Source organism: Cebidichthys violaceus, unplaced genomic scaffold (assembly GCF_023349555.1).
Source record: "Cebidichthys violaceus isolate CVI_PGR_0920_01 unplaced genomic scaffold, fCebVio1.0.p SCAF_21, whole genome shotgun sequence".
Classification (NCBI taxonomy): domain Eukaryota; kingdom Metazoa; phylum Chordata; class Actinopteri; order Perciformes; family Stichaeidae; genus Cebidichthys; species Cebidichthys violaceus.
The window spans coordinates 472,002-485,471 of NW_027176384.1; the positions used below are offsets into that span (position 1 = coordinate 472,002).

At 41.6% G+C, this 13,470-nt stretch overlaps 1 protein-coding gene across 2 annotated transcripts; it reads left to right on the forward strand.

The window, feature by feature from the left end:
* The first annotated feature begins 850 nt into the window (after nt 1-850).
* Nucleotides 851-12,879, forward strand: tfec (transcription factor EC). 2 transcript variants are annotated; one of them, XM_068716723.1, is made up of 8 exons: nt 851-983; nt 5,024-5,278; nt 5,989-6,090; nt 8,187-8,307; nt 9,358-9,414; nt 9,557-9,632; nt 10,576-10,723; nt 11,657-12,879. In XM_068716723.1, the coding sequence occupies exons 1-8, from the start codon at nt 927-929 to the stop codon at nt 12,113-12,115; spliced, it is 1,275 nt and encodes a 424-aa protein (XP_068572824.1). In that variant the 5' UTR covers nt 851-926; the 3' UTR covers nt 12,116-12,879. The 2 variants fall into 2 exon arrangements, with proteins under 2 accessions (XP_068572824.1, XP_068572825.1); XM_068716724.1 differs by having other exon boundaries at nt 8,187-8,232.
* The last annotated feature ends 591 nt before the right edge of the window (nt 12,880-13,470 follow it).

The window sequence follows — 13,470 nt, forward strand, 5'->3', positions numbered from 1 at the left end:
GATACATAGACACACACACACACACAAAAACTCACTCTCTCGCCAAGACACACAGACGAGAAAATCAGCTGAATATGTGTCATGTTGACCTTCAAATAGCAGCAAAATGATTTGGACACAGCAAGCTAAAATCTAAAATCAGGGAATAAGTTCCATGGGCCAGGTACAGGTATGATATAAACAGAGCAGTGTTCTGTGTTAGCATTGTTAGCTGCACTGCATACACTTTTGCAGGTAAATATGGTGCAAGTTAAACAAAACGAGCATTTGCTTTGACAGAAATGTCTCGGCTATCTTGATTTGTTTTTGCTAACCCTGGCAGGATTTTAAGGTTGGACTCCACCCTCCTGTATTTAATACATTTTTGGCATCATTTAGCTGATCGTTTTTTATTACTATTACTATTTACACACATGCACAGATTACATTTGAATCTGTGACTGTAGCTTGATGGTTGAAAAGCTGTCCAAGGGAAGTGGGTGTCATGAAGATAACCTGGGAGAATGTGCTGAGCTGGGCTGGATGTTCTGCAGGAAGGAAAGTGTGGGGATCCACAAGCAGGAACTCACATTTTGTCAACTCATTACAACTCTACACATGCACACTCCAACCCCCTAACTGCCATCTGTATTTCTGCCTCTGTCAGGCCTTTTCCCCTGACCAAAAGCACACACGCACCAACACACACACACACACACACACACACACACAGGAAGTGGCCCGTGCGGCTCCCAAATAAGCTGATGTGTCATGCCTTCCTTTCCGATATTTCTGCAAAAGCTCAGGAAAGAAGAGGCTGCAGTACCTCTCTTCTTCCTCTTCTTCTCCCCCTGTCTCAATGAGACGCAGCTAAATCTGTGACAGGTCATGTTCTTCTGTAAGAATTTCCATACACTGTGGTGGGAGACGCTGCCACTCTGGAAGCCATGAGTCGCTGTTGCGTGGTCAAAGTGACCACCTTGACAGAGATCCAACTTCTACAGGTAGGGGGAGCGACCTCAGCTACAGGCCAGGAAAATTGGGAACAAATCAGATATAGAAAAGCGTATGTGTGTAACTATGTGTGCAGTTGTTTGTGTTTGCGTGCAAGATACATTGTCTGTGCTTTATAAAAGGCAAGCACTTACAGCAAGAATAAGTGAATAGCCACGGTGGAATGCCCATTTGGTGATCGCTTTGCTATCTCGGTCTTATCTTCCCTCACATTTCACAATCTAGGGTGTGTGGTTACAGCTATTTACTGGTTAGTAGGCTCAGCAAAAATACAGTGAGCATGTCTGTGAAGGCTTTTTGTTCCACTTTTATCTTATCTCTGTAGATTCCAGATGGGAAAAGGATAGTTGAGCATTGCTACTCTCAATACGTTGTAAAAATACGACATTTTGCAGAAATGAATCCAAACCTCCTATGCTAGGTTTTGTCCATAATTTGTACAAGCTATTTAATGTCACCATCACCCAGTGTTTCATAAGTTGTAGGATTTTTCTGAAGTGAAAGGAGAACTTGGGCAAGACTGAAACTGAGTTAAGCAAGAGCTTTTCATTTAGAGGGAACACCTGCGAGTGTGTCTGTTGCAATGGCAGTGTGAATGCAGCATGTTCATTGGGACTAACGAAAAACACCTTTTAACTCAAGAGGTAAATCACACCCCTATCAAATGCATCTCACAAATAGAGGCTGAGGAAATCATGTTTTGAAAGATTTAGCATCGAGAGTGTGTGTGTATTCTAAAGTTGTGTTTTTGTGTTTTTATATTTTGCATATAATATAACTGCCGGAAAGACAACATATGCGTTTCACAGCAGAGCATAGTAGAGTTTTTGTTGGATTTGATCAACCTGCTGCATTCATGCCAGATCAAATTATCAGACAAAAATTATGTTTGTGAAAGAAATAAGTAAAGTTTGATTGAGAAAGAAAGAGAGAAATGGGCTGTGCGTGTTGCCATTTTAATGGTTTGAATGTTCTAATGAAATAATGAAGTTAGGAGACACAGACAAGTTTATATCTTTTGCAAGGAAGCAGAAACTACGAAATCAATCAAACAATTATTTTGTTGTTCAAATGTTATGAAACATAATGAAGCAAACTGTCAAAAAAGGCAACAATCAAATGCACTGAGTAATAACTGCTTTTATATTCATGAATATGACATTTTTTCTTGTATAAGTTAGCATGTCAGGAATAACTGTGCAAATGTGTGTAAATGGAAAGTGAACCTGTGACCTCTTCTCCACCAGTAACCTCAAACACTGCCTCGATTGTTGTAGCAGGTGCAAGTAGCCATGTTGAGAGAGAGAAAAAAATCAAGTGTCTCAAACCTCAGAATAGTCACTACAACCCCAAACCTGATCCTTGATTGATTAGATTCTTATCTCATTCCTGTCCCATGTGTATGGTGGGCATTGATAATTTTCCCCATGTCCCCTTCACACATACACAGGCATGCCATTGTCGAGGCCGGCCTCGGCGACTGAAGCACCATTACCTCAAAAATCTAATCAGATTCCCTTAAGTGGATAACAAGCGTGTCTCCGGCATTTACAGTAGTGAGAAAGCTGAAGTGAAACCAGGACAAACCGCTGTCACACAAAGCAGATGTGGTGTGTGTAGCAGTCCTGGCATCCCTCCTGCTATCCGTAGTGGAAAGAAATGTTGATTGGCTAACAACTGGCATCTTGTTTGGCCTAGTGGAGTCAGATAAGAGCTCTCAGTCACTACCGACAAGTTGAGTATTGTGACGAGCCTGTTCTTAGTTAGGTGGATGAGGGGTGAATCAGGGCGGCTAGGCTAGCTGACGAGGACAATTTACTGCTGAGTTTCAACACAGATCCAAAGTTGCTATAGCTGAAAGTCCCTATGGTTCAGCAGTGCTGACATTTAACTCAGACAAACACTCAACAGGTCACTTGCTAGGGAGCAACACATTGCATCACAATCCATTTCAGAAAATTCTAAAGTTTTGAGAGAAAAAAAAATATGAAACATTCGTACTCTTCAAAATGAAAAGATAAAACACAAGCAATAAAAGCAGTTGCTCCAATGAACTCACTCAGGGGTTTTGTTGTTACAGCCTTATATGATCCGATATGACCCGCAGCTAATGGTGGCTTATGTTATGGTAATTGCAGCAAACCTAAAGCTGTAATAGACATTACTGAGTGAGTTAGCTGACTGTATGACTCTTCTCCACTCTTCTACTGGTACTGTAGCTTAGCATTTAAGCTAAACCCTACTGTCCAGCATAAACCAATGAATGTCACTATATAGGTGCAAAGCTTTGATTATCTGTGATATTAAACTGTGATTGATAAATTAAACTTGTTTTTGGGGGGTATGTTAATGTCCTTTAAAGGTGGCATTACCATATGGCAGAAGAGATGGTTAAGATAATGAAAAGTTCTTCTTTAATATCATATGATCAGTTACACATTAATTCAATTAACTAATTAAAGTCATGTTGCATAGTCTACTACAGTAAATCTGATAAAGTAAGACCCAAGCATTGTTGCTTATCTTACTTTCTTCTACTTCTAATTGAATAGCTGAGGTCAGTCCTGGAGAATAGTAGCCATGTAGTTCTAAAAAAATAAGCTCAGGCAAGCCCATAGAGCACTCTATTTCGACCAGATAATAGAATATATTTAGAGGAAGTTCAAAAACAATCTAGGTAAAAGAGACGGACAGGATGTGCATGTATAACTGACACGACTAATAATAATACCATTGCTAATAATACATGTATTAAGTACACAAAAAGGACATAAACTAATAGAGCAAGAAACAACAGTGAGCTTCTTTGTAAGCTCCAGATCAAAAAGTAAACTGGATGTTTTTAGGTGACGTTTGCTCTGAAAATAGCCCTGAAATACAGTAATAAAAACCTCAAAAATAGCTTTATTACAGTTATTGTTTGGGGAAAGTGATAATACTAAACTGTCTGCTTTGAAACCAGTGAATGAATGGAAAGACTTGGTTAAAAATGGCATTAGAGTTATTTAAAACCTCCATTGGGGAACAAGGGTCAATTGTGCTGCCACAACCCCTGGAGCAGGCCATAGAGGACGTTGCAAGCTGATCAGTGATTGGTCAGTCAGACAGAAAAGGGCGGTCCTCATGAATTAGTGACAGACGCTAAAGGCAGATATCCTGCAGTGATCAAACCCTGGGTGATCTGACAGTCCAGTGTTTGAAGTGATTATCATGCTACGCAACATAAAGGCTTACCCCCAGCTTTGTGCCTAATTAGTTCACTTAGGGCCCTTTATAAGACTTCAGTAGGGGACTGGGAAGTAGAGACACTCGCTGAGAAGTCAGCAGCTCAACAGGATAGCAGCAGCAGATTTGGATCCTTAAAGTTGACTTGCTGCCACACCAAAACAAACCAATCTGAAGACTATCTGCTTTTCTAAGAATGCCACACTTAACTGGCTGCAGTTACTACACAATGCGGGACGCAACCGGAGCTTCAAATGTAAGGACAACGAAATTTAGAACATTACTTGGTAAAAATGTTTTGTTGAACAGTCAAGCATGTTTTGTAATGTGACGTATTCGTAAGGCTTGTATTAGTATTTTTTATTACTGGCTGTATGTATACGTACTACTGCAGATTAATAGAATTTGTTGTTTGTCAACTTATGTTCAATTCTTGGGCAAGCTTTTTAAATTGACCACATTTTTCAGTCACAAACTGCTGGTAAATTTTCTGAATATAAAGACACTGGCTACACATGTCAAACCTGACTTGCTTTTATGTGAGTGTTAACTTAAGTTCTACAAAATACAGTACTGCTGCAAGTCTGTTATTTTCCCTGCATAAGTGACTAATTATGGGAAATACTGACTCGCAACTATTTCTGTGGGTTGAATTAGATCATCTTTTCACGAAGCCGACAGCTGCCGTAACCACCTCTTGTGCATATATTCTTAGTCAGCGCTGTTTCAGCGGCGTGAGAAACAATGCGCGATGAACTGATTTTGTGTTCAGTCAACTAACTGAACTTGTTTGTTTTTGCTGCAGGTACAGAGCCACCTGGAGAACTCCAAGTTCCACCTCCATCAGACCCAGAATCAGCAGGTCAAGCAGTACCTGACCCTGGGCTCCAAGCTGGCCTCGTCAGCCGGGCAGGGCCACGCCGTTCTGCATCCACACGCCTCTGGCCAGCCACTCGCCACCGTGCCGATCATGAGGAACGGACACATGCCCTCGCTCAGTGACGGCAGCAACCCCAACAGCCCGGTTACCCTGCTCAGTATGGCCAATCACGACAGCGAGGTGAGTGGACTTATGGAAAAAGAAACCGTGAATTATGATGTTGCTGAATATATGGAACTGAAATTGAGAAAACTCAAAATGGGCCGAGCAGTGACTGGAAGAATGAAAATGCAACAACAAATTGGAACCACAGACTGGTTCTCATACAGTACGGCCGAAGTGTGGGTCATGATTTTTGTAGATTTCGCAACATTCTTGACACGTTTTCCTGTCAACACTCAATCTTCCTGTCAAAAGTATTAGCTTGTCTTAGTCCCTCTTCATTCTGTCATTTAGAGAGATAAATGATGGCTGACTCTTCATTTGAAAGAGTCAACCTGTAAAATTTCAATGTGGATTGGGTTTTGAGAGTGTAGTTCTAACTAATCACCAAACCAAAGTGATGCCATTATTGATCTCTCCGTCTCTCTGATGTGTTCCTCAATAACTTCAGACATGCAGTATCTGATGAGAGAACCATTTCAAAGGAGGAAACTAGTTTGATAACAGATGCATGTTTTTCCCGCCATGTTTTTTTCCTTTCAACAAGGCGTTGGAGAACTTGTAAATTATTGGATTAGTCTCCTGACATTCCCTCCCTTTTCCTAATGTCTATTTTTGGTTTGAATGTTGAGATTTTAAAAAGATCAGACTTAGACAGTATTGATATTTTCTGGTTCAAACAGCATCTGTCTGTCCATGAATACACTGAAATTACTGTTTTCTTTTAGTTCCCAATGGATGAAGTTATTGATGACCTAATTAGTCTGGAATCCGGTTTCAATGATGGAGGCTTGGATTGCATGGAGCCTAACCTCTTAATGCAAAACAATGTAAGTATGAATCACATTAAGAGCTACATAGTAACACTGTTTAAAATGTGTCAGACTATCAGCAGTTTGAAGGTCTTTTGTATTAATTTCTGCACACTCCTTAATTTGTTAAACTGTTCACATTATTGCAGTTGGGTTTATGTAAAGTGAAGTTCCTTGACTAATGACTTCTGTCTTTTAAGTTAAATGGGGACTTGAAAGTGAAGTTACTCCACCTAAATATTTAGGCGCATGCTTGACTTGCTTGGGAAGAAAGGGACCTATCTTAGTTTGGGGTCAGCTTAAGTCTGGAGATGAGTGAAAGTTCATTGGGGCTTAGCAACATTTCTCACATTACTCAAGAAGATCAACAATGCAGATTAGGTTAACAAAAAAGGAGGATGTTTGTGGACAGAGGTAGACACTTACTGACACAATAGAATACAATTCATATTAACTGTCTGACGAAAGTCCACTATTGGGAAGACAACCATCTAGAATGGGCACCACACACAAGCACAGGATTCGTGGCCAAGAAGGAATTTAAAAACTCTGGGCAAAAATGTGGGACAAGGGTTCCATTTGGCCCGAGAACATAGCAACACCTGAGCCAAATACAGGGACAGTTTGTGGGATGGGAGCACTGGGTATCTGGCCTAACTCCTTAAATACAGAGAGAGCAAGACTGGGAGACAAAGAATCACACACACAGATAAAGTGACAGGCAGCAAAACACAACAGATACTGAGACAGAGAAGGAATGAGAGGGGGAGGAAAAGATAAGGCAAGGGGGGGAGGAGGAGGAATGGGAGAGCCAGTGGGTTTCAAATGAGGAGCGAGGAAAAGATTTTGTTGGAGAGAGTTACTGAGCCATTGGATTGAGCTAATGCATACACTCCCCATGGGCTTGTTCAGAAATGATACCATGCTTAAATGGATCAATTCATCCTAATTAGTCATACAGTACGATGCATCACGTCGTTTCGCCGTGTCAACACATCCAGGAACACAAACGGGAGAGGGACTGAAGTGATTACAATAGGAGTAGTAGGGGAATTGTTGCAATCTTTCATTTTGATAAGTACTTCTGTCCCCTCCTCCTCCTCTTCTCCCATCTTGTTGAGATAATGGGAAAAAAAAACGCACATGCAAACTAAACCAACTGCAGATATCTGAAATGTCTGCAGTTTCTTCTGTTTTGTTTCTTCTCTCACTTTCCATTCCTTCCCATCTCTTGACTTTGACATGCAGCCTTATCACGTTCACCAGTCTGGCAGTTAGATTTGACACACATGTCGTGGATAAAATTGGCTGCGCGCAACGTGGAATGCATGGTGGCTTCTGTAGCATTTTCCCATAAATACACAAATGCGAATCAGACACACATGTGTGTCAGCACGCCATATCTTGACATCTCCCCAGTCCGTGAAAAGACGTCATTATCGCGGAACTGATGCACGCTTTCCCAGACGAGAGGAGACCCGTAGGAAAACAGTTTTGCCTCTGTTCAAGCGGTTGACCTAGCTAGCCTTTTCATCTAATGGGATGCTATTTTCAACACAGAGCACATCTCTGTGTTAGGAGCACTTTCAAGTGGAGGGGTTTTGAAAATGGTGGTGCTAGCAGATCAAGGCACAATGTCTGGACAAACCAAACCTCAGAAGGCTGCAAGCCTGGGTTGGAGGTTAGGCTTAGATGGAGTAGGGCATGGGGGATGACCCTTCATTGACCTGATTTCAGCAAGGTTAAGTTTTTGTTTGGTTGTTTTTACTCTTTGTGATACAAAATGAGCAGGGAACCTGAACATGGTTGCACTTCATGAGCGCAGCACTGGGTTTGCACGGTCCTGCTGAGGACACATGTGGATACTACAACTCCCTGCTGGGAGGTCCAAAGCCAGAGGCCTGGGGGCTGACAACCTTCTCTGCAAAGCTCTGATCACTCCACTTGCCTCTTGTCATGTTTGTCAATGATAAAAAAAAAGCCACACAGCAGTGAAAAACAACTATTTGTGTAGTGGCTTTTGGTAAAGTAAATGCAAATTGATTTGCAATCATGCTTCCCCTGTGACTGACAATTTCTCTATCTCTATCTCCCCTCTTCTCTATCCGTCCTAGGTGTCCCTCAGTGGCAGCATGCTGGATGTCTATGGGGGTGAACAAGGTATGAACGCCTCTAATGGTGGAATGAGTCCCACATCTAACCCCACAAAGCTCACTGTAAAAAGGGAACACACAGGTATGAACTCATACCATAGCACTGATCAAATAACTAACCACTTAATGAATAATCACACGCTCACATTACTGTAAAAGTAAAAAATATAATTGTGGCTGTTGGATTTAATAAAAAAAAAGGCATATTTCTTCTACATTCAAGCTCTGGGTGGGTGCTACAAAGAGCAGAAAAAAAGTCTAAAAAAGGCAACGTGTCTGTTTCTGCTTAAATCAAGTCCAATTGAGTGTGCCAGGCAAAATATAGACACATTTACAAGACTATTTGGGACCAGTGATTGAAAACTAGCCTGCTTATCACTGGTTCCGTTAATAGGCCATACAAACGTGTAGACTTTTTGTCACAGTGCAAAAAAACCCCCAAAAAACACAAAGGGCCCTTTAAGACATTTCTTATTAATGTCATGCATCAAGCAAAGACGCTTAATTGATTTAGGAAATAGAAAGGATGCCCAAAGAACCCCTTCACAACAGGCAAACGAGTAAATTGCCATTCGTTTCATTTGTGTGTGGGTAGAGAGGACAATGGGCTGTTACACAGAGTTTAAATTGTCTTGATTAAATCAACAGAGGCAAATTGGGAAATCCAATCACAGGTCCCCAATTACGTAATTTGGAAGAATGTGAATACAAATATGGATGCTCTGGCATTTTTGTCCTCCTCTAGGACAGATTAGTGAATTTGCTAAACTGTCTTAATTACGATAGTTTTAAAGTGATCCCCATTTTTTTCCGTCCACAATGGGCTTCACACATGGCAGAGGGGATACATTGGGCTCATTCAGTGTGCGTGTGTGTGCGTGTGTGTGCGTGTGTGTGCGTGTGTGTGCGTGTGTGTGCGTGTGTGTGCGTGTGTGTGCGTGTAAGGAGGTCACGCTTATGTCTGTGGTGTGCACGGAAACTCCACATTCTGGCCGACCCCGGCACTGAACTCCCTCAAAACAACTGACTGTGCGTCTCCTGACTGGACCTTTTGTAGCGTTTTGTGTTCGTTGTCTTTCGTTTTCTAAATCAGTGTGCGTTGCTAATCGATTTGATTAACTACTTTTCACAGTACATGACACAAGAGTGATGGCCAAAGAGAGACAGAAAAAAGACAACCATAATCTGAGTAAGTGTCTCCCGTTGCTTTTCAACTCCCTCACAGTTCATCATCTGAAAATGATTTTTATGGAGTTATGGCTAGCCTTTAGCACAGCAGCTGACAGCGCCCTAATCATCGCTTGATCTTTTTTTTTGTTCGGCTTGCTTAGTTGAAAGGAGGCGAAGATACAACATCAACTACAGGATTAAGGAGCTGGGGACGCTCATACCAAAGTCGAATGACCCGTAAGTTGCAAGATATAAATGTATTTATTGAAACAATACCCCTGCTTCTCTTCACTTTATGTCACTGAAACAACTGCAAGACCTTGTCTGGCGGGGAAGCATATTAAATTCTAAGCACAAAGACACTCTAAACATTGTTCATTGAATTCAAATGAGTACTCAAGCACATTTCAGTCATACTTCAAGGGTGCACTTGAACTTCCATTGTAGTCTAAGCTCCAAGAGCTGTACATCCTCTCGCTGGGTCCCAGCAGTTCAGCTCAAAGCATGAATGATGAGGAAAGGGTCAAATGCAAAGAAGCAGGCCACACCATTTGAATCAAAGTTTGAAGCACAATTGGAACACAGAGATGGAGTGTGGAGCTGAATTGAAATCCACCGGCCATCTTAGGCAATTGAACTTTGCTTCAAATTTAAATGGAAGGTTGGCGTTGTCATTGTGCCATTAACACGAGATAAAAGAGATTATTAGTGCTGATCAGACCAACGTCTCACCCATGTGGAAAAGGACAATTTTACTACAGCTCCCCTTTACTTCTTAAAAAAAAAAGCAATAATATCTGCAGAAGAATGACTTGCACTCTAGCACCTCAAGTCCAATGCTCCATTTTCTCCTCCATCTCCCTACTTAGTTCATATTCCCTTCACCTATTTTTACTCGAGGATTAATTTTACCGAACAAGGAGGTACGAGAATGGACTTTCTGCATAGCTACTTAACTATTCTATTAAAATTCCCATTCAGTGTCCCCATGTAATGTCCAAGGATGAATAATTGCACCATGTAAATCACCATTTCGTATTCATATCATAAAAAAGGAAAAAAACCTCTGTGTTAAAACTTTTTCCCCTGTTTTTTTTATCATTATTATTACGGAGGATATTCTGCCGACATCAGGGGGTTCTGTGTAAAAGGTTATCTTTTACATTTCTCCTTTCTGCAGGGACATGCGCTGGAACAAAGGCACTATCCTGAAGGCCTCGGTGGAGTACATAAAGTGGCTGCAGAAGGAGCAGCAGCATGCTCGGGAGCTGGAGAGCCGTCAGAAAAAGCTGGAGCAAGCAAACAGGAGACTTTTGCTGCGGATCCAGGTAGTAAAATACAACAGTCTGAATATTTTAGCACCAACAATGCTGATTGAGTCCTAAAATCGAGAATATAAAACTGAATATTACAACTGGATGTAACTATTTTAATTTGGCATGAAATACTTAAAAATACATTGCATATTATGACAACTACACAGCTTTAGATGTTAACTCATGCAACACTAAACCAGTGCTCCTTCTAATAAATATGAGTTTACTGTGTTGGCCAATCAACTCACTGATGTCCCACCGATCTCGGCACTTAAGGCATCCAAAAGGCCCGTTTCATTATGCCAAAGATCCGTTTGGCTCACTCTGTCGACCACATCTGACTCAATCATCCTTCGCACTGATTTCCACCTCCAAAGCCTAACCCCCCCACCCCCCTTCACTCTTGACGTTCACATGAGGTCCATCCACTAACAGCAGGTTAGAAAATAGATGATGAGCACTAATAAAAGAGATGCTTAAGAGAGGGAAGTACGTACACAAAGATTGTGGTTTATCTCAGTTTACGTCAATGACGGGAGGAACACAAAATCTGTAATCATCTTCAAAAGATGACATAACTATACAGGAAATACTGACCATCATTGATGTTAAGAGGACAGTTAACAAAGGTCAAACAGCCCTTTGTGATGACACTGATACGTGACTAGTGTTGATCATATACTGTTATTAGAGTGTGTGTGGGAGAAGAGTGTGCGTCAACATCCAAACTGCCAAAGTGCAGCCGACTACAACCTCAGTATGTGGAAGAGATGAGGCGTGGTGTCACTCCACCCAATATTGTCATGGCAAATCTGCTCGTAATTGAGAACATTACATATTTTTGGTATTTACCCATTTTAAGGTAATTATTCAGATCTTATCTAGACTAACATGCAATGAGTGTGGAGATATTTAACTCATGATTTATTTTTCTGTCTTTTCCAGGAGCTTGAGATCCAGGCACGAGCACATGGCCTCCCAAATATGGCATCAGCCTTGGGGACAGTTGAACTATCCTCCCACCTCCTCAAACAACAGCAGCAGCAGCAGCACCAGTCGTCTCCCCAGGCCCAGCAGCCGCCCCTCTACCAGGAGGACCCCAACAGTGATTACCTCCAGAGGATAGCTGGCGTGCCGTCGTCCCTCCCCACTGCTGCCGGGCCGCAGGATCACATCCCCGGTGCCGACGGCTGCACCACGTTCTCTGACCCGCTGTCCCACTTCACAGACTTCTTCAGCGCTACGCTCAAGGAGGAGCACCGGCTGGACGAGATCCTCATGGATGACCCACTCTCGCCGTTTGGCACCGACCCGCTCCTCTCAGCTGTAGGCTCGCCCGAGGCCGCGTCCAAGGACAGCAGCCGCAGGAGCAGCTTCAGCTCTGCAGAGGGTGACGACCTATAAGAGGGCCCTCTTTAGTGACAAACTCTTGTTATCTTCTGATGACAACACTGTCGGGATGCCCAGTGGGCGTGAGCCTCTAAAAGACTGACTGATGGCTCCACTCACAGGGTTGCAAGTAATTTAAGTGACAGCTAACACACCTGACAGTGCCCCTCAAAGTGCCGCCTGTATATAAAGTGTGTCATTCTTGTTGATCAGGTGGGTGTTTGAGCTCGATTGGCCCAAACGCTTGCATTCTTCAAAGCTCAGCGGGACCAAAAACAGCTCATGGACCTCTTGCTCCTCCACCTGCTCTTTTTTACTTCACAATAGACAATGAATATGTTTCTCTGCCTCCCGGACAGAGCCGAAACAGACTCACAAGAAAAAGGGAGACATTTATAAGCCTTTAAGTACAAAATATAAATGACTATGTCTGCTGTTGTTTTGGTAAGCACTGTGGTAGTTGTACACTGTAACATGTGCAAAATAATCACTGAAATCCAGCTAGAATGGTCCGTGAATGAAATGAAAATACTACTACTTTTAAAGAAGGACTGTAAACAGTGATGTGCCTTACTCAAACTCCAAGTTTTTGTCCTAAAAAAAAAGGTATCAACATGGGACCGATGTACTCACCGCAATGCCTAACATGTCTTTGGTCTTGTCTGTGTCTTTTAAGTGTTTTTGTCAAATAATTGCTTTTGTATTTATATATGTTTTAATCCATGTTTTCCTGAAAAAATATATATATTATTATCTAACATGTTACTTTTTTATTCTTAGTATAGGGGTGGGAAAAAATATAATAAACCCCTTTTTTGGTAAATGGGATTTTGGCTTTTTGTTGTGGTCTCACAGACAACATAAAATGTAGATACATTTTGAGATATATATATATATATATATATATATATATATATATATATATAAATATATATATATATAAATATATATATATATATATATATTTCTAAAGGCTATGAACACTCCGACAGAGAAATAATTATAATCTGTACAATTCGAAATAACAAAGTTTCAATGGAAGTTACCCTGTCTTATCAGAATGTATCATCATTTTGTACAAATGAGCAACATCTCATATACAATCTCTCACTCCGCTCGAGTTAGCGCAACACATCAGGGGCATGATGACAGAAACATGATATAAAGTGACCAGTGGCTAAGAGAGTGACCAAAGCATGAAAAGTTTCAAACTGGAAGGTGAAGGGCCGGCTTACAAGGTGGCTGATTGGCAATGAGTGGCAGAAAGGAGGAGAGAGGAGGGGAATTGGATAATAAAGACAAGGAGAGGAGGAGTAATAATTCTGATGAGCCTACTGTGAGCTGATGAGCCCTTGAGGATGAATAATGTG